A 24,650-nucleotide genomic window follows, 5' to 3' on the forward strand; every position below is an offset into this window, starting at 1 on the left:
GTGTGGACGAGGGCTTGCTGGCTATTAGCAAAACGGAAGCTGTTTTGCGCACTAGACCAGGTTTCTTGGCCAAGAGCCAAGCACTGGATTCAGTAGCTCAGCCTGTTAATATCAAAGCACTTGATACGCTCACAGCCCTGAACCACAGGAGAGAGTTTTGTGCCCAGTCCGTGCCCTCCGCTGGTACTTAAAACGGACTGAGCATTTTCGAGCAGGTAGAACTAGACTGTTTCTACCTATTCCTCCGTCTCCTAAAACAGATTGCTCAGCTGCCGACATATCAAAGTGGATAGTTGCAGCTGTACGCTGGGCATATTCGGAAAGTTCTACTAATTTACGACTTTCAAATGTGACCGCTCATGAGGTTAGAGCCCTGTCAACATCATGGGCTTTATCAGCTGGAGTGCCTGCTGACGAAGTCATTCGTGCAGGAACTTGGCGGTCAGCTAATTCCTTCATCAGTTTTTATCACAACTGGAAGTTGTGATATAGAGGTGGTTTCAACCGGTGTTTGATGTCGTCCATTTCCGTAAACGACAAAAGTCAAAAACTGCTGAACAGACTGCGTTGATATTTGGTACCGATATTCAGACTGGTTCCAAGGTTCCAATTCGGAAAAATGGAGCCAAACGGAGCGGCGGTTATATAGTTTTGGGAAATTTCTAACCCCCCTTTTTAACTAATTGATTTTAGGGGTCTTTCATATATGTAGTTTTGGAATGTACACCAATCCTGCATTGTGGACTGTTTTATGAGTTGTGGAACAGAAATAAGGTTTTGATGAATGTTAAAAATATGCAGGATGGCTGATTCAAAGTATAAGAGATTTCTATGCTCTTTTGGGTATCAAAAGCAATAAAAAAAACATATTTCATAGTTTAGATTCTCACTTTTGAGATGACCCTAAGCATTTGTTATGTAAACATCCTTGAGTCAATATACAGACTTTGACATTCCTGAGATTAAGTATCCACGACCTCACATGTTACAGTCTTTCACTACCATGGTATGGCCCAAACCCATTGTTATCAATGGTGAGTGTGGACCTGTCTACAGGAAATTGGGGTGAACAGGTTAGACAATGCCGTTACAAGTTGTAGGTTAGTTATCAAGGTAGCACCAGCATAGAGTCCTGAGCATCTGTCCATGTGTTCTCACAGCAAATTACAGGGAAAAAATTATTTGAGATGTTTCTCTCCTTTAAATAGAAGTATATTACAATTTAAACTTGTCATGGATAGATTGCTCTCAAATGATCTGAAACACAGTTATTGCCCATTAGCAACAAATCTATAGCAAGATTTATGTAAAGTTCATGAACTTACACAAGGTATTAGACAAAAGATGACCATGACTTTGCTGCTTTTCAACATTTATTTCATTCAGATTTCCTCAGCTTAGTGTATAATTTTGTAATCTTAATTACTGTCAACAACTTAGCTTTACTAATTCTAACCTCATTATTCTTACACTACTGTTATACCTTATAACCACAAAATTTCAAGAGATGCATATATGATTGTCACTTAAGGGGGAGACCCACATTCGCAGACACTTTTCTTTAATCTGATTTTTCACCATTAAAATGAATCTTTAACCCGACATGTAGTATATGTTTGGGTAGCTCGACAATTGAAGATTATAAATATTGAAAGAATATTTCAAAACCTGTTTGCGTGTGTATGTTTTGCTCAAAAATGTGTGTTTTTGAGTTTTTTCACTTAAAAAAGTGTAAGTACGAGAGGGTGATGGCAATTGGTGAGCCGTTTACTGCAATCGATAGCAGGGTAAGGTGTGTAAAAAACCGTGTCTTGGATTTTTGATACTCCGCTTTGTTTTTGCACAATTAGCCTTGAAAGTGAGAAGTGGTGGATTCTGAATAAATTAACGGCTTTTGTCCACGTTTGTCACGATATCTTTTGTTTTTGGAACATTATCGGAATTCTGAGACACGGTTTTGTAGAAACAGTCATTAACTACAACCTGTGCAAAGATAAGGCTAATCCGTCAACGCGGCGCCAAGTTACACTCTCCAGAAGTTGCGATACATTGCCAAAAACGGAACGGAGTAAATAGCAGAAATGTGTATGCGACCCTTGGAGTCGCACAAAGTCAGCTAAAATTCCGGTTTGCTCACATTTTCGGTGGAAATTCCCTGCCCATAATGAAGTACAGGACTTTTGACACAATTGTCTGAATTTGTGGTATGAATGAAATGATACATGACGTGAAAATTGGAAGAAAATGAACACTGAAACGGCCAGTTCGCGGCGTAAGCGTTAGGCTTTATTTACACAACTGTCATTCCGAGCTAAATCTGGGGATAATCTTCTAGCCAAATACAAACTAGCGTATTAACTGTGCACTGTTGTGTACCAGTTAAAATTTGATTATCAAGCGAAGAAATGGCTGGCTGCGTATATACTTCGTAAAATTATGTGATTTGCATGCCAAGTCCGATGACATCGTGTTTTCCTCTCTTTTGGTTGCGCAATCGTCACCGCGTTTTCAGCTTCCTGCCCGGAGAGAGACACGTGACAATGAATTACAATGTGGTACATACCGACAAAGACGAATTCATTCAGACGCCGTGTTGCGACGTTAGCTTTTACGTTCCGTACTGCATGTTGAAGTACGACCACAGTCCGCCTTGAACATGGCATGGGGCTAAAAACGGACAGCTACATGAACGCGGTTTCCGACCTCAGAAGCACCATTGCCAAGCTAACTTTGTGTTGTGCCAGGTTAGAACCCATCGTTAGGCTAAACTAAATACAACACTTGACAATATCTGGTATCTAAAACGATTTCCTAATAGAAAGATAAAAAGTTGGCGAAAAACTGAAATAAAGCGATTTTGACAAGAAACTTGAACAATTCTAAAAGCGACTTGTTTTGGCTTCGCGAATACCATGGAGGCGAGTACCTAAAACAGATGTGAATCTGAGACCACGCTGACTGAAGACGTTATTCTAAAATCGCGACGGTCGAATTTTGTACAAGTAATGAAATGCGCGAACTTCAGTCAAACCATGGTCAAACAGTTGAATATCGCGTTCTCTGATATGTGGAAACGAGCATTCGTCGTTCTCCGGTGATGACTGTACTGTCCGTTGAACTACTATAATAACGATGCACAGCCCTTTTGTGGAGGGACCGTGAACGACGATAGACAGGTCAGCAGCACGCTGTTTTTCAACGTGATTGGGTTTATCAACAGAAAAAGTAGTTGCTGATTCGAAAAAAGCACGTTCTACTCATGGTTGTTTAATTTTTTTCAATTTCATGGAAACTATTCTATCATTTTCAATTTTGGTTTCTTTAAATTTATTGCATAAGTTTATAATTACCTAATAACAATTAAATCGCAATGATTTTAAAGCTATACTGACATGAATTTGTGCTGTGAAATATCGGATACTTTTCAATCGAGATTGATTTCGACCCTGGACTTCGACTCACTTCATGAGCAGTCCGCCAATAAAAGTTCAGTTGATCGAGACAAATTATATATGCTCTATGATTGGCTCCGGTACAGATTGAAAAACAAATGCTAGGTCAACATTGTGTTTGCATTGTAAATCACGGCATCATTCTAAACTGTACGTGCATTACCCGCATCACGTTCCCTCTGTGTTCGCATGGAATTTACAAAATAATAAGCTCACGTTTCCCATGGAGGTAGTAGTCATGCGTTTCCTAACCGGGCAGAGCAGACACCGGCGCGATTTTCTCGTTATAAAATTTTGAACTATTGGCATATTTCTAATTTCTACTGAGAGGAATGTTGCTCGCCCAACTGTTGAAACAAAAAGACGTCGCAACCATTTTCACAAAAAAGGATAGAAAACTTGTAGTGACGTACAGGAACGTAATCTTCATTGCATGCTTTACGTGTAAACCGTAACGCAAGCAGTAACAGTTTTGGTTGCCGGACTTCACTGGGCCACCGTCCCTCCACCCACTGGGCATTTGCAGACGTAAAAAAATCATCTGACATTTTTATCATCAGTCGCAATTAGTTCGGAGCGGGATCAATTTTGAATGTCGGACTTCATTAGGTGCAGACAAACATGTAAACTGTTATCAGAAAAAGACGTAATTTTTGGATTTTCGGAGTAGCCTAGTTTGATTTGGCGGGGTCAGTTTTGAATGTCAGACTATACTTTGCATTGAGTCCACGTCATTTTTTAGCGTACACAAATGTACGTTTTGGTTTTCGGCGGCGATTAATTTTGAATGCTGGACTTTATTTAGCAAACATGTAAAGACAAAGACCTACTATTTGGATTTTCGGCTGTTATTTGTTTTGTACGGGAACAGTTTTATTAAATACGTGTTATAGGAAAACGAGGTAAAAATAACGTAAACTACAATGAGCAGCCTCTCTGTTGTGCGCAAGATGTATCACCAGTTTTTGTTCGAAGCTCAGTTTAGTCATGAGTAAGCGTTCTGCGTTACATTCCTCGCTTGCGACCATTTCCAGTTTACACCTTTTCAACGCATCGGAAACTGGAGTTTTAAGCCTGACTGTAACTCTGACAATTTCAACTGTTCTCTCATTCCCGGCCATATGCTTGATATTTCGCTTATGTGGACCATGCTTTTGCAATCGACGGCTACCTGCAGCATGTTCAGTAGCCACGACATACTTCCTGCCGCCAGCTGGGAAGAAGACTGACGCATGCGCACTCCTCCGGACGGAATTAACGTAATCTGCTTACGCTCTTGAGATAGCCTTGACTAATCTGGAAACCGTTAAGACATAAGAAAAACACGGCACGCGAACTGGCCTACAATGCTCATTTTTGTTAAAATCTTACTCATTTCCGAGTATGTTATGGTTTCAAACTTATCGTCCACTCAAAGGCCATATTAGACAGATTCAAAATTTACCATAAAACGAAAAATGACCAAAATCACTAAAGGAAGGTGGGTCTACCCCTTAATACAATTTACAAATATGTCTTCTGCTTTTTTCTCCATATACATATACATGTCCCTTTTCTCATAAATATGGGCTTAAAATCGCAATGTGAAAAATAGTCTTTCAGCTGTATGTTGCTCATTGACTTCGTGGTCTGTCTAATTAGGTCCCCACGGACACTGTCCGGGGGGGGGACTTATAGGTTTGGTCATGTCCGTGTGTGCGTGCCTGCGTCCGTGTGTGCATCCGTCCGTCTGTTCACGCAGATATCTCAGACATGCCCTGGTCAATTTCTTTCAAACTTTGCACAAGGATAGTACCCTACCCCATACAGATGCACGTCGATTTGTTTCACAATGCGATCAAATTTGGCCATGTTAGAGGACTTTTTAGTTTACACCACCATAGACAACCATGTATAAGTCAGCTGTCTATAGAATCCCATGTATAAGGCCAAGTAAAATAAAAATTTAGTTTCTCATCATATTCTATGATATTGCAAAAAGGATGCAGTGACACAGTTTTCAGTCCCCATGGATGAAGTCCAGGGCCTTATAGATTGGGTCATGTCCCTCCGTTCACGCAGATATATCAAATATTTTGACAAAATCTCCCGTGACCTCAGTGACCTTTTACCTCAAATATACATATTTGTACCAGCGTAAAGTTGGCGTCATACTCATACTCATCCTCAGCCTCAGGGGTCACGCGAAAATGAGGATGAGGATGACGCTACAGCGTCAGCTTCACCGGCGTCAGATCCGATTATTCCCGAATGCGTCTGATGGAATAGTAAGTGTAAAAACGACTTTAAAAATGTGCTCCAAGTTTCATATCACTGTAAATGTTAATCAAAACACAGTTGGGTTTGTATTTCATAATATTTAGTAAACTCTCTGCTTCTCACGATGTAGTTACAACGCAACATTCTTAGCCCTTAATTTCAATTTAAAGTTCAAAGGTGGCGTTGACTTTTCAGGCCTCAAGTCATAGTTCTACAAGTTAATTGTTTTATATATCCTCTGAATAATTAGGGCTTTCATATCGCCTCTCATAGTGGCGATTTTTACAAATTTCGGACCATGTATACCTTTTTGCACCAATTTTTGGAAAATCTTAACGCAAGAGTTGAGAGGATACCAACAAACACATCCACGGATCCATGGACTGAAAATTACGAACATTTCCAAAAAACTAGCCTGTATGAGATATTCTAACGATTAAAAATTACCTGCGAACCAGTTTTACGATTCAAAAGAAAGTTGAGAAAGAATGGAGTTGTTATTTTCTTAAGTTATGGGCGAATTTTATCATTTATCCGTCATCGGGTAGCATAACTTCGGCAATCTTCGGATACGACGCTGAAGCTGACGCTGAGCAGCGTCATTTTCAGCGTCAGCTAGAAAGGTCACCTGAGGCTGAGGATGAGGATGAGGATGACGCCAACTTTACGCTCGTATATTTGTCCATAACTCAGTAACCACAAGTGCTACACCCTTCATATTTGGTATGATGGGACACCTTATGACGCCACATATTGTACCTCATTAATTATGTGCATATCTAATTTTGAGCAAGCCAATAGAGCTAGAGGTCTGATTTTTGGTATATAGGGATGACTTAGCAATTCAATTTTTTGACAAAATGTCACATGACCTCAGTGACATTGACCTGAAATATACATATTTGTCCATAACTCAGTAACCACAAGTGCTACACCCTTCATATATGGTATGATGGGACACCGCATGACGCCACATATTGTACCTCATTAATTATGAGTAGTTTCACAATGTACCAGTTGTGATCAAGTGCCATTGGCGCTATTTTTATTTACGTGACATGGCCTCGGAATTAGAGGGTTTATATTCTCTTGGCCCGCTGTCGGTCAGTCAACAGGTAGTTTCAGGCAAATAATTTCTCCCAGCCTCCTAAGGTCTGTGGTATTCTGTTGTTTGTCCCATAAGTACAAACAGGTAGGTAATTGGTGACAGAATTGATGTTTAAACTTAACTAATTTCTGTCACCTACCTGTTTGCTCCCGCCCTTCCTCCCCACGGTTTTGTGTGTATTTATTTGCCGTGAGTGTAATTTCCATTGGTTATTATTTTCTCATGGTAATTTTTGATTTATTACCCCTATTTTCTGGGTGGCTTTCACCTTCAGGAAAGGTTGATACATGCAGTGTACTAGTGAGTTCACAATATGCTGCAGATTAAAACTGGTGTATCGTGGGTAATTATTCATAGACCAAGGGGGTGTTAGGCGAGATTTAAAGATCTTATCTGCGGTTAGAGAGCAGTTAGAGAAGAAGTCCTATAAGTACAAACAGGTAGGTAATTATATGACAGAAATTAGTTTAAGTTTAAACATCAAAACTCACTAACCATGGTGCTACACCCTTCATATTTGGTATAATGGGAGACCTTATGATGCCACAACCTGTACCTCATTAATTATGCACATATCTAATTTTGGGCAAGCCAATAGAGCTGGAGGTCTGATTTTTGGTGTATAGGGAAAACTTCGGGATACAATTTTCTAGATACAATGTCATATGACCTCGATGACCTTTGACCTCAAATATACATATTTCTCCTAACTCAGTAACCACAAGGGCTACACCCTTCATATTTGGTATGATGGGACACCTAATGATGACACATCCTGTACCTCATTAATGATGCACATATCTAATTCTGGGTAAACCAATAGAGCTGGAGGTCTGATTTTTAGTATGTAGGGATGACTATGAGAGAGAATTTTTTTTGCAAAATGTTATGTGACCTGGATGACCTTTGACCCCAAATATATATATATATATATATATATATATATATATATATATATATATATATATATATATATATATATATATAATATATATATATATATATATATATATAATATATATATATTATATATATATATGGCCACAACTCAGTAACCACAAGTGCTACACCCTTCATATTTGGTGTGATGGGAGACCCTAATATGGTGCCATATCCCGTACCTCATTAATTATGCACATATCTAATTCTGGGCAAGCCAATACAGCTAGAGGACTATTTTTGGTATATAGGGATAACTGTGGGATACAATTTTTTGACAAAATGTCACATGACCTCGGTGACCTTTGACCTCAATTTCACAGCTATATTTCATTCTGCTTTTCAGTAAAATACCAGCAAGTCAAGGTTTTCGTTATAAAGCATTACACACTAACAAATTAAACACTCTACAAACAAAATATATGAATTTATCAGTTGTCATCATTGATGAACTTAGCATGGTTGGTAACAATTTATTCAATTTTATTAATCTCTGTCTTCAAGAAATCAAAGGAAATAAAGATATTTGGTGGTGTGTCAATAGTCTCTGTAGGTGATATGTTGCAACTCAAACCTGTCATGGATGGAGTTTTAAAGATCTACTGGTATACCAGGGATATGGCCCTTTATCAATAAATCTCTGGAAAGAGTGCTTTGCAGTGCATGAACTGACAGATATTATGCGACAGAAAGATGATAAACATTTTGCAGAATTACTTAATTGTCTCAGAGTTGGCCAATATACACAAGAAGATATAAACCTACTTCAGCAAAAGGCTAATGAATTTTCTGGTCAAGCAGATCAATGGGAAAATGCAATTCACTTGTATACCACAAATGTAAATGTTGAAAAACACAATGAAGCAATTTTCACCAGACAGAGAACGGTGGCTCACCTGCATTCCAATGCAGTAAGCACTTACTCATGTTACTCGCCTGATAATAAACCGCCACATACTCCATCAGGACAGATTGGTGTTAAAGCCGCACTTTCAATCCCGGGTTCTCGCATTAGTGGAGTTCTTCTCCCAGTCAAACGCTTGGCCAGTACGATGTTTGATTTCTGTTGATTACACAAACTGATCTCAACCTTTTGTCACATTTTGCTAATCCTGCAAACAGAGTTTATGCAAGCTTTTGATTGACAGTCGGTTCAAATCGCCAACGGTCATTGATTCCCCACCACAAACGCTTGAATTTCCTAAAAAAATTGTCTTCCAGTCACGTTAGACTTTGAATATAACCACAGAGTTCGATCGGCAGCAACTTCGCGCTGACCGCTTGGCAGTCTGTCTGTGTTTTTGCGGCCGGGGAAAACTAAAAAGTTGCATTTTCTGGAGCGTGTGCCTGCGTGTTGCCTGTTTGGTGTCCACTTACACAATGAACGCCGCCATAACTTGGCGTCCTTTTAAAGGGAGGCTCCGCCTTTAATGTATGCAACTTACATTACCCTTTGCACCCTGACCCCCTGGTACCCTATGACATTATGCAGACATTTTTGTCCGAGCCGGGTTCACAGGGTAATGAGCTGATCAAATCATACTGTATATACAATTAAATGTATCTAACACAAATCTTGTGTATCCCATATCCCAACCCCATGCCTCCAAGTCAATTACTGCTTACCAACAACCAACCACTTCAACTGGCCTCACACTTGAGGAGCTTCAGTGTCCTTGATGCTTTTTTTGATATAAAAATGGTTAAATTGGCATTATTGAGGCTTGAAGATAGGTGGGACAGTGAAATGAGAGAGTGCCCATTCAGTTTACCACTCACTGTTTTAATACTGATATTTTATGCTGCATTTATGAGGTTTTCAGTATTGCGTGCTACATTTGTAAAGTGCCTCATTAGTCCCCACGGACACCTCCGGGGGGACTTATAGGTTTGGTCATGTCTGTGCGTGCGTGCGTGCGTGCGTCCGTGCGTCCGTGCGTGCGTCCGTCCGTCCGTTCACGCAAAAATCTCAGAGATGCCCAGGTCAATTTCTTTCAAACTTTGCACAAGGATAGTACCCTACCCCATACAAAAGGACGTCGATTTGTTTCACAATGCGATCAAATTTGGCCGTGTTAGAGGATATTTAGTTTTCACCTCCATAGACTCCCATGTATAAGGCAGTCTCCATAGACTCCCATGTATAAGGCAGTCCATAGACTCCCATGTATAAGGCAGTCCATAGACTCCCATGTATAAGGCCAAGAAAAATAAAAATTTAGTTTCTCATCGTATTCATATTGCAAAAAGGATGCAGTGACACAGTTTTTAGTCCCCACGGACGAAGTCCAGGGGGCTTATAGATGGGGTCATGTCCGTCCATGAGTCCATCCGTGAGTCCATCCGTTCACGCAGATATCTCAGATATTTTGACAAAATGTCACGTGACCTTGGTGACCTTTGACCTCATATATATATATATATATATATATATATATATATATATATATATATATATATATATATATATATATATATATATATATATATATATATATATATATATATATATATATATATATATGTCCATAACTCGGTAACCACAAGTGCTACACCCTTCATATATGGTATGATGGGACAGCTTATGACGCCGCATATTGTACCTCATTAATTATGTGCATATCTAATTTTGAGCGAGCCAATAGAGCAAGCGGTCCGATTTTTGTATATAGCGATAACTTAGCAATACTATTTTTTTTCAAAATGTCACGTGACCTCGGTGACCTTTGACCTCAAATATACATATTTGTCCATAACTCAGTAACCACAAGTGCTACTACCCTTCATGTATGGTATGATGGCACAGCTTATGACGCCACATATTGTACCTCATTAATTATGCACATATCTAATTTTGAGCGAGCCAATAGAGCTAGAGGTCTGATTTTTGGTATATAGGGATAACTTAGCAATACAATTTTTTTTTCAAAATGTCACGTGACCTCGGTGACCTTTGACCTCAAATATACATATTTGTCCATAACTCAGTAACCACAAGTGCTACTACCCTTCATGTATGGTATGATGGCACAGCTTATGACGTCACATATTGTACCTCATTAATTATGCACATATCTAATTTTGAGCAAGCCAATAGAGCTAGAGGTCTGATTTTTGGTATATAGGGATAACTTAGCAATACAATTTTTTTTACAAAATGTCACGTGACCTCGGTGACCTTTGACCTCAAATATACATATTTGTCCATAACTCAGAAACCACAAGTGCTACAACCTTCATGTATGGTATGATGGGACACTTTATGATGCCACATATTGTACCTCATTAATTATGCACATATCTAATTTTGAGCGAGCCAATAGAGCTAGAGGTCTGATTTTTGGTATACAGGGATAACTTAGCACTACAATTTTTTTGACAAAATGTCATGTGACCTCGGTGACCTTTGACCTCAAATATACATATTTGTCCATAACTCAGTAAACTCAAGTGCTACAACCTTCATGTATGGTATGATGGGACAGCTTATGACGCCACATATTGTACCTCATTAATTATGTGCATATCTAATTTTGAGCGAGCAAATAGAGCAAGAGGTCCGATTTTTGGTATATAGGGATAACTTAGCAATACTATTTTTTTTTTCAAATGTCACGTGACCTCGGTGACCTTTGACCTCAAATATACATATTTGTCCATAACTCAGTAACCACAAGTGCTCTACCCTTCATGTATGGTATGATGGCACAGCTTATGACGCCACATATTGTACCTCATTAATTATGCACATATCTAATTTTGAGCAAGCCAATCGAGCTAGAGGTCTGATTTTTGGTATATAGGGATAACTTAGCAATACAATTTTTTACAAAATGTCACGTGACCTCGGTGACCTTTGACCTCAAATATACATATTTGTCCATAACTCAGAAACCACAAGTGCTACAACCTTCATGTATGGTATGATGGGACACTTTATGACGCCACATATATACCTCATTAATTATGCGCACATCTAATTTTGAGCGAGCCAATAGAGCTAGAGGTCTGATTTTTGGTATATAGGGATAACTTAGCAATACAATTTTTTTTGACAAAATGTCATGTGACCTTGGTGACCTTTGACCTCAAATATACATATTTGTCCATAACTCAGTAAACTCAAGTGCTACATCCTTCATGTATGGTATGATGGGACACTTTATGACGCCACATATTGTACCTCATTAATTATGCGCACATCTAATTTTGAGCGAGCCAATAGAGCTAGAGGTCTGATTTTTGGTATATAGGGATAACTTAGCAATACAATTTTTTGGACAAAATGTCATGTGACCTTGGTGACCTTTGACCTCAAATATACATATTTGTCCATAACTCAGTAACCACAAGTGCTACACCCTTCATATATAGTATGATGGGACAGCTTATGATGCAACATATTGTACCTCATCAATTATGTGCATATCTAATTTTGAGCGAGCCAATAGAGCTAGAGGTCTGATTTTTGGTATATAGGGATAACTTAGCAATACAATTTTTTTGACAAAATGTCATGTGACCTCGGTGACCTTTGACCTCAAATATACATATTTGTCCATAACTCAGTAACCACAAGTGCTACACCCTTCATATATGGTATGATGGGACACCTTATGACGCCACACATTGTACCTCATTAATTATGTGCATATCTAATTTTGAGCGAGTCAATAGAGCTAGAGGTCTGATTTTTGGTATATTGGGATAACTTAGCGATATAATTATTTTGACAAAATGTCACGTGACCTCGATGACCTTTGACCTCAAATATACATATTTGTCCATAACTCAGTAACCACAAGTTGTACACCCTTCATATATGGTATGATGGGAGACCGTATGATGCTTCATACTGTACCTCATTAATTATGCGTATATCTAATTCTGAGCAAACCCATAGAGCTGGATGTCTGTCATACATATGCACATAGATTTGTTCTGTGATACGATCCAATAAGGCCGCCATGTGGCCATTTTATTACGATTTTTTCATCTCCTGAACTACAGCTCAGACATGTATCAAGCGAATTTATTCAAAAGTATTTTTATCACAGACCTAATGAAGAGGAATATCCTCTCTGAGGACCTGTAATCAAAGTACCCATTAACAAGTGGGGACTGTGTCATCAACGATGACTTGTTTTTGTCAGATTGTTTGACAATTGCAAGCTCTGTTTGTGTATAGGTCTCACCAGTGAAACTGATACCTGCTGAGAAAATAATGAAGCAGTTTCCAGCAAACAGCGCATTGTGTTCACTTAAATCTTACATTTGATTTTCGATTTTAAAAGGGAACTGTTTAATAATAATAATAATAATAATAATAATAATAATTTTTATTGTCATATATATACGCTATTGCACATACAATGAAATACATTTTGGTTTTGCGACATCAAAAGGACAGACAATGAGGTCAAAAAACAGGGAATAAAAGAGCAAAAAATAAAACAAACACAATAAAAGAACATGTTAAAATACAAGCGCCGACTTCAGATGTACAAAGTTTAGAAACTATGAGAGGCGAGATGTATGAGCTCTCACAGTACTCGATTTACATTCATTTAACATGCGAATTGCTGAAGGGTAAAAACTGTTTAGGGACCGATTAGAACTTGACTTGATGGAACAGTAACGTTTGCCAGAACGCATAAGTTGAATAAGTTGAACAAAGTGTGTGCAGGGTGGTACTGATCATTGACAATGGAGACAGACTTTTTGAGAACACGGTCCTTGTAAAGACTGTCTAACGATGGAAGATTACAACCAATAATTTTGTTAGCGGTACTGACGATTCGGTTGAGTTGTTTCCGGTCATTCATTGTGATATTACCATACCAGACAGTGATTGCGAAGGCCCTCAATCACTCCGCGATAGAACCTAATCAGCAAGTTCTGACTAACACGAAAAACTCTTCAACCTCCTCAGAAAGAACAAGCGTTGCTGGATTTTCTTGACTGTGAAATCAGTATTGGTTTCCCATTTCAAATCAGCAGATAAGTAGACACCAAGAATTTTGAAAAAATTAACTATTTCCACTTCGGTACCATTTATAGCAAGAGGCGTAATTTCTGATGGATATTTACAAAGTACACTATTATTTCTTTTGTTTTCTTGACATTAAGTTCCAAGTTATTATTGGCACACCATTTAACTGTATCGTCCACTTGTTTCCTATATGATGATTCATCAGATTCAATAAAACCGCCAAGGGTGGTGTCATTGGCGAATTTTACTATGAAATTGTTCTCCTCAGAACTCACAGCACAATCATGTGTAAACAAAGAATAAAGTTTCCTTATGGAAAGTTTGAACATAAGTTTTTGTCTTTCAATATCCAGGCTTTAACTAATACCTTGATGTAAATTTAGGCAGGGGAAAGACTTCTTTCTCTTGATGTTGTAGCTCCATTGCCCATAAACTTGTTGTCTGTTGTTTGCTTAACTGTTCATTTCTTCTAAGTTAATAACTTCATTGGTTTAATTGACATTTTTTTCATATTCATGGAGATAAGCTGCTCTGATTGGGATATATTCAAATTATCATGATTACACTTTCATACATATGTAGAGAATTTCTTTGTCACCTTTTAACAGTGTACTTGTACTAGCCTGTAGAGAAATTGTGATTGTGACTGGCTACTCAGAGAAAATGGGAGGTTAAAAAGTGGGGTGATGCCTCCCCCTTTATGTACATGTATGTAAATGTCATGTTACATAATGCTCCCTGCCACATGCAGTCTACAAGTTGTAGTGTCAAATCTCTCTGTGTATTTTCTTTCCATTAGACACACTGACTTACCATGGAACAAACAGCAGCTGCAGGAGCACTGTTTCTTTACACTGAATGGAATAAAGACAAGTGTGGTCTGACAGGATTTCACAGAAGAGTCATCCAGGAGTTCTGTGCAAGAAAAGCAAAGGTTGGACAAAGTATTAAAGCTTACTCTACAGTACTCAGTCTCAAACTCACAGATGACCAGATGACAGATGCTGCCAGTTGTGGTGTTACCTTGATTCCAGCACAAATAGATGAATTTTCTGATCCAGAAGATGAGGTTCCAGAATTGAAATGGCTAAGGTATTATGACGTTCACTACCCAGACATACAAAAATTAACAAATATCCAATACGTTGTTGGTTATGCACCAAAGACTGGGTCTGAAGCGGCTTTTATTCGAAAGAGACTGTTCGAAAGTGCAAAACTAGTTCTCATCAATCATGTCTGTCCAGGAGAAAAAAGCCTTTTGGGAAATGACAATGAAGAGCAAAAATTAGCAAAAAGGATGTTGGAGTTGGCAAGTGAGGCTGATATTCTGTTTTCAATTGGTCCTAAAATCTATCAATATTTTAAAAACGAATATAGAGTGAAATTTCATGACAAGCAGCTATCAGACATCCCTCATGTGGAGATTCTTCCTAAACCTGAGTGTGTATTCTTTGACATAGAGCAAACCATAATACCAGGTGACACAAGTTGTAACATCCTAACATATGGGGAATATGATACCCCTGAAGGACTGGACAAGTGTCACGTTATGGCACAATCAATTGGAAAGGCAGCAAACATCAGGAAGGAGAATCGTTGTAGTGCTCCAGATTGGAAGATTCAAGGGATTGCTCCAAATCCAAAAAAGAAGGACAGAAATAAACTGGTGAAAAAGATGGAAAGCTCTCATGTACAACCAAAATTTTATCCAGACTGTTCAGTGGGTGCCTTGATGACCACTTTACAACAGTCTCATCTCTGTCTTCCCTCACCATATTATAAGGATTACAGTCTGCAAGGTCTGGAAGCAATTGCAGCAGGGTTACTTATTGTAACAGAAGATGATTCTCATTTAGCTTGTTTATTGACAAAACACTTCAAATATCATGCTAATGACTGTATTATTAGTAACGCAAAAGAGAAGCTGTATCATGATAAAATTTTGGAGACCATGAGAGACCTTGATCTAGCTTTTGCAAAGGCAAAAGCACTGAAAGAATCCTTAAAGGCACATCAAGACATATTTTTAGGCAGTGCAAAGTTAACATCTTTGTTAACTGACACAGCACAACAACAGAACAGAATGGATAGCATAGTACAAGGAATAAAAGGTAAACAGAAAAATACATATTATGTAACATTAATAAATCACCAACAGACTAAGGCAATGCAATCTGAGGCAAGTGGAATGAAAACAACTCAAGAAGAACAGGAAGAGCAATCAATTTCACCCAATGTCACACCTGGAAAGGCAGAGAACCCAAGAGCAACAAAATCAGCAATACCACAGCAAGAAGGAACACATTTAGAAACAGAGAAACCATCACAAACTAAGACGCTCAGTAGGAAAACAACAGAGGCAAAACAAGCCAAGATTCAGGGAATGAAAGAATCATCTAGATCAAGAGGAAAATCAAGACATCACACAAAACGACAATATCTGTCATCTGGAGAAATAGGTAAAGCTACCGAGGCAAAGAAGAGAAGAGTAGAAGTAAGAGAGGTGGATGAAACATCAATGCTACCACAAGGTAGGACAGGACTCAACCCACACAAAATCAAGGCTACACAAGGTGAGAACACAGAAACAGGTGAAACATTAGAGCTACAGATAACCACTGCATCACAATCAGAGGTGACTGAAGTGGATGTAACTCAAGGAACCCAGAAAGCAGAATCACAGCCAATGAAAACATGTGCTATGACAGGTCACAACCCGCATAAAACAATGACACTGCATAAGATGGCAGAGCCAGAGAGTGTTTCAGGCAAATGTGAAGAAACTCAAGCTAAAAAAGCTGGAAGGAGAAGTACTGGTGTTGAAACCCTAGAGAAAAGGCATCTCAAATGCCGACAGGAGGGGAACTTGGCACTGAAAAATACACTGGATCTGAAGAAGAAGAACAAGGTAATATCTAGGTGTACCAGCTAGTGTATTTACCTGTTTGTTGTTAATGTACTCGTTGCATTTGTTTCCTTTTCATGAAAATAAAGAGGTCATAAATCAGGTGCCATGTAAACAACAAACATTTTAATGTTTTTCATGTACCAGTAGTTCACTGTTTATGATTGGATTGCCATGGTAGCTGACTTTCTTACCGTATGGTTCACTAGTTATTTTTCTTAATCAAAAGTGCTGTATGAGCCAAAAGAAATTTGGTCGCATGAAACTGCTTGGCAAAATTGTACATCAAGTAGATGCAATACTTATATTATATCATGTTAATGATCTCGGCGGCAAATCAAATGGTGCACAACACTTTGCTTTGTGTTGGCTTTTTTATCTTTTGGGTTATAAAAATTGAAAAAACATTTATTTTTCCCATGCTACAATGTAGGATCAAATGAACTGAAACTTACCATTGGAGTAAATGAAGAGCCCTTCATGCAGAAAGGTGAAGAAGAAGCAGAAACTGCATTGACTGACTGTCAAAATGAATTACAGCAAAGGGTTGAAGAAGTGTTGGCTAATGAAGGTGGCTGTCAAGAAATTGTGGACACTGTCAAGGAAAACCTTGGTGATGTGGACCCATATGGTCTGACAGCAGACTCCCTGGGGATCTTGCTGAGGTTACCTGGTCTTTATAATCTCTACAGATTGAAGCAGACCTGCAAGTCTACAAACCTTGCCAAAGCATTTGAACCACTCCTGATAACAGATGAAATGAGAGAGATTGCTGCTAAAGTTGGAGTAACACTGCAGTTAAAAGCAACATATAATAAAGCAAGTTTCAAGGAAGTTGAGCTTTTCTTTATTAATCGTAAGTGGAAATATTTTTCTCGTAAGACTATAAATATATCAGTAGTGTGATGAATCATGTAATAATTGCATGCATGCATCCATTAGGAGATCTAAGTTTGAGAATTAATAGAAACTTTTATGAATAATTGGCTGTCAGTGACATTTAATAGCTGTTATTTGCTTTCAGGTGATGGTGGAGGTGTTAAGCCAGTTGAAATCTACACTTATTTTGAAAGCAAGAACATTGAGGAAATACACTTTGATGCTGATGTGAGTAACCAAGATTACCGTCAGATTTACTGTTTCTACATATAGCATTTGTATCTTTCAAACTGAACATTGGCTGTGCTGAGCTCATCAACAAGGAAGGTGGCATTCAGATTTACTTTGATATAGATTTTGGTAGGTTACAACAAAGTTGTGCAGATGAGAAAAAATCATCCTTAGAAATTGTAAAAAATCATAGAAATTGTAAGAAAGTACTTTCTCTGTGACTTAAACAGCTGCTTAATATATCTTAACAACATTTAGATTCAATTTGTTAAAACCAAAGCTGGTAGAATGACTGATATGCAGATAAGCAATATAAACTTGAAAAAATGTCCAAAATAAAAACAATAAACTTTACTGGTCTTGAAATTTTCTGAGTGAAATAAAAAGTGTATAATTTATGTAATTTTTACTGAATATGTGTGGTATTTTAACACATTATTCAACTGGAAGAAAACGGCTGTTAATGGTGCTACATGTATTTTTGACATTTTATGAGCAATATGTAATGGAAAGAATTGCAAGTTCGTTGATAATCTATGGTCACTATTCAGCTATTGGTAAATACAAATATTAATCATTAATTATGATATTCAGTTTGAAACACAGGTTATCAATTACGATAAATGGAGAATGCAAACTTAGACTGGTAAAGATCAAAATGTTGGTGTTTTAATCAAATTGTTAATTGAGAAAACAATCATAAAGTGATGGAAGAACTCCTAGCTGACATTGCATTTTTAAATAATACAAATTTTATTTGAAGGTTGAAGATGATTCAGTGAAAACTGAAGAAAAAGTCATGCCATGCAAGCCGCAAATATCTCAGACTGAAGTTGATATGACAGGTATTGTGAACCACTTTTGATCTTTATCTACTGAATTTTCTACCTGGGTCGATAGCTGTGCTGATGGACAGAATTGTACCTGACGCTGTCTTTTGCCCAGTACAGCAATTCATTGCTGTGATAAAGTTTATGTGCGATGTGTTATAGCAAGTATATGAGTGCTCATGCTTCATGAACTCTGCAGGATGTGGAGGGGTTGCAGTCAGAAACATTGTGAAACCTTAGCTAGGGTATTGAATTACTCTATTTTAGCGCGGGGATTCGGCTGAGCAGTTTTGGCTGATGCCTTCGCTAGGTGACTGGGTGTGGTACATTCTGAGTTCTAACCTACTGAATTATGTAATATCTAAAGAATTATTCTATTAAGTTATGAACTCATTTATGACATTTGAATGCATGATTCATCCAATATTCAACTTGAACATTGCTGCTAAAGTTGGACTAATACTTTTAATCAGTTAAAACAACATTTGATGAAGAGAGTTTTAAAGAAGTTGAGCTTTTTTATTAGTGGTATGTTGAAATATTTTTCTCATAGGACTATTACATCTGTAGTAGTGAGATTTAAAATGTTAGGCCAGAGAAAAAAAAAATCTTGTTCATCGGATTTTTTGGACCAAGTTCCAGGAGCGGCGAGCGAAAATTTTTTTATTTTTTTTAGGCCGAAGGTAAACGCGGTTCTCTGGCATTTTTGCACAGATGCAGATGCAGACAAGGCAAGATAATTGTTTCCCTTTTTACCAGAAATATATCAGACAAGAAACACTGATACTGGTAACTGAATGCAATACTATATTTCCCAACAATAACATAGGCCATTACATTCACAATTAGTGTTTGCACAACATATTCTGAGTATTTCAACACTCTCTCAGAATAAAACTGAAATGTACAGCAAATCACTGAAATCCAACAATTCAGTATTGTCCTTTAATATTGTCCTGGTGGGACCTAGCATCTGAGTTTTTTCATTTTACTTTGGCCCATGTTTTGGCCTCTTTACCACTGTCTCTACACATTTTACACAATGGTCTAACAACACTCACAGGCACTCCTTAGCTGGGTAGTCTGCTAAGTAGATCGATTTCGGATCCATCTATTGACCCTGTAGTGGATATGCCCTCCACTGCAACCTAAATACTCACAGTGGTGGGCATATCCACTACAGGATCAATAGATGGATCCTAAATCGATCTACTTAGCAGACTACCCAGCTAAGGAGTGCCTGTGCAACACTGTACTCCCGGGACTGTACTGTGATCGAAGTGAAGTTATATAGTCATCATTCAGATCATACTTTAACATCGATGCAACCATGTGTTTTGTCATTGCCGTAAATTTTTATACTTTCGATGCAATTTTCATTAAATCTGATGCACCCTCTCATCTGCTGTCACGATCTTGTTGAACAAATCGCCGAACGTTAGGCCTATATAAGAACAAACACTAAATAACGTCTTTGGAACTAACTGTTGGCCATCACGTCGAATGTTGGCCATCAAATTAATACTCATGAGGTGACATGTACTTACTTAACCAAATCGACCCACTTTGTGTCATGATTCGCCAAATTCAGACATCACAACAACGTATTGGCGGTCAACAAAGTCCAAACACGTCGGAAGTCTCATTCAAATCCCATGCCCGCGAAAACCCGACAAAGTGTAGGGCGCCACTAGCGGCAGTACTAAAAATATTTGTAATGCGGAAGTAAGAATTTGCCGCGATCAAAAAAAAAAAAATTCCAAATATGCCAAAGTAGAAGCGGCGATTCCGATGAACAATTTATTTTTTCTTTCTGGCCTTACCATTGTGTGTATGCATCCATTAGGAGCTCTAAGAATAAGATTAAGAATTAATAGGAACTTCTATGAATAATTGGCTGTCAGTGACATGTGATGGCTCTTATTTGCTTTAGGTGATGGTGGCGGTGATAAACCAGTTGAAGACTACACTTATTTTGAAAGAAAGACCATTGAGGAAAAAGACTCTGATGCTGACGTAAGTAACCAAGTTTACCTTCAGATTTACTGTTTTCCACATAAAGCATTTGCATTTTGTTCAAATCAAACATTGACTGTGCTGAGCTTGTCAACAACAAAGTTTTCATTCAGGTTCATTTTGATGCAGATTCTGGTAGGTTAAAACAAAGTTGATCACTTGATTAGAATGCAAGTGACTATGCAACTGAGCATAAATTATCCTGAAAATGGCAAAAGCATTTTTAACTAAGAAAGTACTTTCTTGGTGACTTTAAAATTTGCTTAATATATTCATAAGAGCATTTGGATACAATTTCTTCAAAGCAAAGTTGGTGGAATGACTGATATGCAAATAAGACATATAAACTTGAAAAATGGTCAAAAATTAAAAACAAAAAATTGCTAGCCTTGAAATTTTTCTGAACGAAGTCAATTAAGATAGTAAAATTTGTGGAATTTTACATGAATATGTGTGGTATTTTCACATATTATTCAACTGGAAGCACGCTGCTATTAATGGAGCTATTTTTTATATTTTATAAGCAATATGCATTTGAAAGAATTGCAAGTTCATTGATAATCTATCGTCAGTGTCTGCTATTGGTAAATACAAATATTTATCATTAATTATGATATTCAGTTTGAAACACAGATTATCAATTAGTACAAATGAAAAATGAAAACTGAGACTGTAAAGGATCAAAATTTTGGTGTTTTAATCAAATTGTTAATTAAGATAACAATCATGACGTGATGGAAGAATTCATGACATTGCATTTGTAAATACTTCAAATTGCATTTGAAGGTTGAAGATGATTCTATGAAAACTGAAGAAAAAGTCACATTATGCAAGCATCAAGCATCTCAGACTGAAATTGATATGACAGGTATTATAAGTCACTTTGATCTTTATTTGATATATCTCAAGAATTATTCTATTCACTTATGATCTACATGTATTGTGTGACATTTTAATCCACACTGCATCCAATTTTCAACTTGTAGCTTGAAGCTTAGGTACAATCAATATTATCAAAATTAAATTCATTTTATTTAGACATTATTTTTACTGAGATTAGTGTTGTCTCTGACAAGTGGAATTCAAATATAAAGATGATGATGAGATGAAATTGCTGTACATATAGCTCTGGTGGAAATGCATTTGGTAACAGATAAATAGTTCATGTAACCATGGCAACTTCTAACTCATGAGTTTCTTTTCCTGCAGGTGGGAAACCAACTCAGTTGTTATTGTTTGAGATCGATTCAAAGGATGAAATCCAACACTCTGCGGAGAGATTTGCACCTTTGATCTTCAACAGTGGGACATATACATGGTGGAAAGGAAAGCACTATGACATACTACAACTACCTGTGAAAATGACAGGACAAGTTCAGCATGTCTTGTCCTGCAGACCTGAGATCTTAGCATTGCTGGGAGTTAGAAGGTATCTTGTGAGCGACACAGATATTACTGACTTAACTGACACAGGTAATACTTTTTAAACCTATAATGATTAATCTTATTCTCTTGCTTAGTGAATAGAGTAAATCACAAGTTACCAGTAATATCATAAATACATTGCTAACATCAAATTTTTATGATTCTCAACCATCTCATCTAGGGCTCGAAATTAGCGGTAGTCCTGCGTCCACAGCTAGACTACCAACTTTTCCATAGGGCTACCGCAAGTCCATGAAATGGTAGCCCACACGGACTACCAAAGCCTTAGACATAAAATTCAGTCAGTACTTGGCGTGCCATGTCCGGTCTTTCACTTTTGGACGAGCTAAATGCAGTCAATCCCAGCTTGACACAGTAAGACTTTGTTTTGCAAATTGCAAAGATGACCTGGCAATTGAACTTTGAAAAAAGTTTCAATATCTCAACTGATGTACTTGGATGACAGGCTCAGAAAAATGATGGCCAATGAAAATGTATTCTCATTGTATTTTCATCAAAATGTATTAATAAAAAACTCCTCCCTACTACATAAAACCCATGGTCTGTTTTTAACCCTGCTGAGAATGTGGTGGTCATTGCCATGACGACTATCAAAATTGGCATGCAACTCTGAGAATGTAACGGGTTGTCAATACAATGATAGGTCACCAAACAACGTAACGTTTTAGTGTCACTGTCGTCAATTGTACCAGTTTCCTTTGGGTAATAAAGGTGTGCAAGTAGTCACATCAAATGACTAACGAATTCACTCCATGGGTAGAATCTTGAAAAATAGCTTTTTCTTCTCTTGTTAATGAAAAAAATCCCTAAATTAAAATATGCATGGGCTACCAACCATTGTCACTGGGCTACCAACTTCAGAAAATGGTAGCCCAAGTGGACAACCAGGGGGAAAGTTAATTTTGAGCCTGACATCTTATATACCGGTATTATTGCCTCAATTCATGGCTTTATGTACCCGAGAGCAGGTGACAATTTACCTGACGCCAGGAGGGCATATTGTCTCCTGCTGCGAGGGCATATAGACCTTTGTATTCAGGTATGCTTCTTTAAAGTTAACGCTTCATGACATTTATTACATGTAGGACATTCTCAAACAATTTTACCCATATCGACAAGCATCAAGCAGATTTTAAAGAAAGTCAAAATAGCAGTGCGCATATTTTATATCTAGCGCTACGCATCTACTTTGACGTAGAAAATGTTGAAGGGGCTTCACTGGACTGGGTGACTATAAAAACCAGTCAGTACATTGTTCACACGACCCCCTAACTCCCTGGATGTTCCTATTAAAATCAATGCACTTGATTTGCACTCACATTGAGGCATGTAACCTTTCACCACCATGGTTTGTCCCAACTCCATTGTTTTCTATGGTAAAGTTGGACATGTATACAGGGAACTGGGGGTGAAAGGGTTAATAATGGCCTTCCTGGCGCTGCAAGGAGTATCCGTAACACATATTGAGATTTCCTTTTGTTTCACAAGTGTTTTATATATGGGGTAACCTCTTGTGAATCTTGATTTTTTTTTTATCCGGAAGAGATTTTGAATGTCTGGATACTAACAACTCTCTTTTCATTGTAATTTAATTGCTGAGATGCAATGAGTGGAGCCATCACAGAGAAATCATTTGATGTTACTTTGAACTTCAGAATGACTTTCCTTCATTGCAGATCTGGACGAACAAATCGCTGCAAGTGGCTGTCCTATCTTGTCAAGAATAGATGTGACACACTCAGTCAGCACACAGGTTAAAAGTTTACTTCTCTATGATGTTAGTCCAAAACAAAACAAAATGAATGACATCAGCTACTATCTAGACTTAGCTCAGACAGAGGCTTCTCTAGCAACAAAAGTGCTAAAACGAATGCTTGCTACATCCTTGAATGAAAAGTCAAAACTTCAAATACAAACGTTAATCCTGCAGAAAGAACTAGCAGAAACACAGGGGCAAAAATTAATCGTAGAAAATCAGAATAGAGAAATAACTATGGCTCATGAAAAGGCTAAAGTTGTAGCTGTCAAGCAACTTATTGAACTCCAATCTCTTTGGAAAAACTGGCCTCTAAAAACAAGAAAGAAATCAGTGTCCTAAAGGAAAGAATAAAGAACAAGGACAAAACCATGGACGACTTAAAGTTTAAGCTGTCAACTCTACATGTATCTGATGTGAAACACAATGCAGAGCTACGGCAACAAATTGGAGAAATTCTTGGTGAGGACTATCCATCGATTGAGCCACAGAAAGGTAGGACTTGAATTGATCTATGAAAATGTTTATGCATGTTGAGAGTAATAACAGTGAGGTAACTACTTGCGTTTTGATTGGTGAGATGTCTGAACATGATTTCATGTTTATGACAAAAATAATGTATATTTTGAAGAGGACTGTGTTGACCTTGGTCTTGACCTCTGCTTCACATTCAAAGAGTTTTTGTGGATCATTGTTTTCATTATGAGTCTTATGAAATAATTAAAGTACTTTCTGTTTGTGATGAGAAAATTCTGATTGCTGTCAAAGAGAAGTAACCATCTAGAGTCAAACTGCTATGGAACAACTATGTACACTATGAATGTTCAATTACCTGGG

At 37.8% G+C, this 24,650-nt stretch overlaps 1 protein-coding gene across 1 annotated transcript in view; it reads left to right on the top strand.

Moving 5' to 3' along the window:
• Positions 1-14,994: 14,994 nt before the first annotated feature.
• LOC139131600 (uncharacterized) overlaps positions 14,995-24,650 on the top strand; it is a 56,136-nt gene continuing 46,480 nt past the window's right edge. The window contains exons 1-8 of the mRNA XM_070697722.1: positions 14,995-16,658; positions 17,089-17,511; positions 17,680-17,762; positions 18,529-18,610; positions 20,529-20,611; positions 21,398-21,479; positions 21,821-22,084; positions 23,734-24,308. Coding sequence (XP_070553823.1) covers positions 16,598-16,658; positions 17,089-17,511; positions 17,680-17,762; positions 18,529-18,610; positions 20,529-20,611; positions 21,398-21,479; positions 21,821-22,084; positions 23,734-24,155 — 1,500 coding nt within the window. The 5' untranslated portion in view covers positions 14,995-16,597 and the 3' untranslated portion in view covers positions 24,156-24,308. The remainder of the gene's footprint in view (positions 16,659-17,088; positions 17,512-17,679; positions 17,763-18,528; positions 18,611-20,528; positions 20,612-21,397; positions 21,480-21,820; positions 22,085-23,733; positions 24,309-24,650) is intronic.

This window comes from Ptychodera flava, chromosome 1, assembly GCF_041260155.1.
Source record: "Ptychodera flava strain L36383 chromosome 1, AS_Pfla_20210202, whole genome shotgun sequence".
NCBI classification, from domain to species: Eukaryota; Metazoa; Hemichordata; class Enteropneusta; family Ptychoderidae; genus Ptychodera; species Ptychodera flava.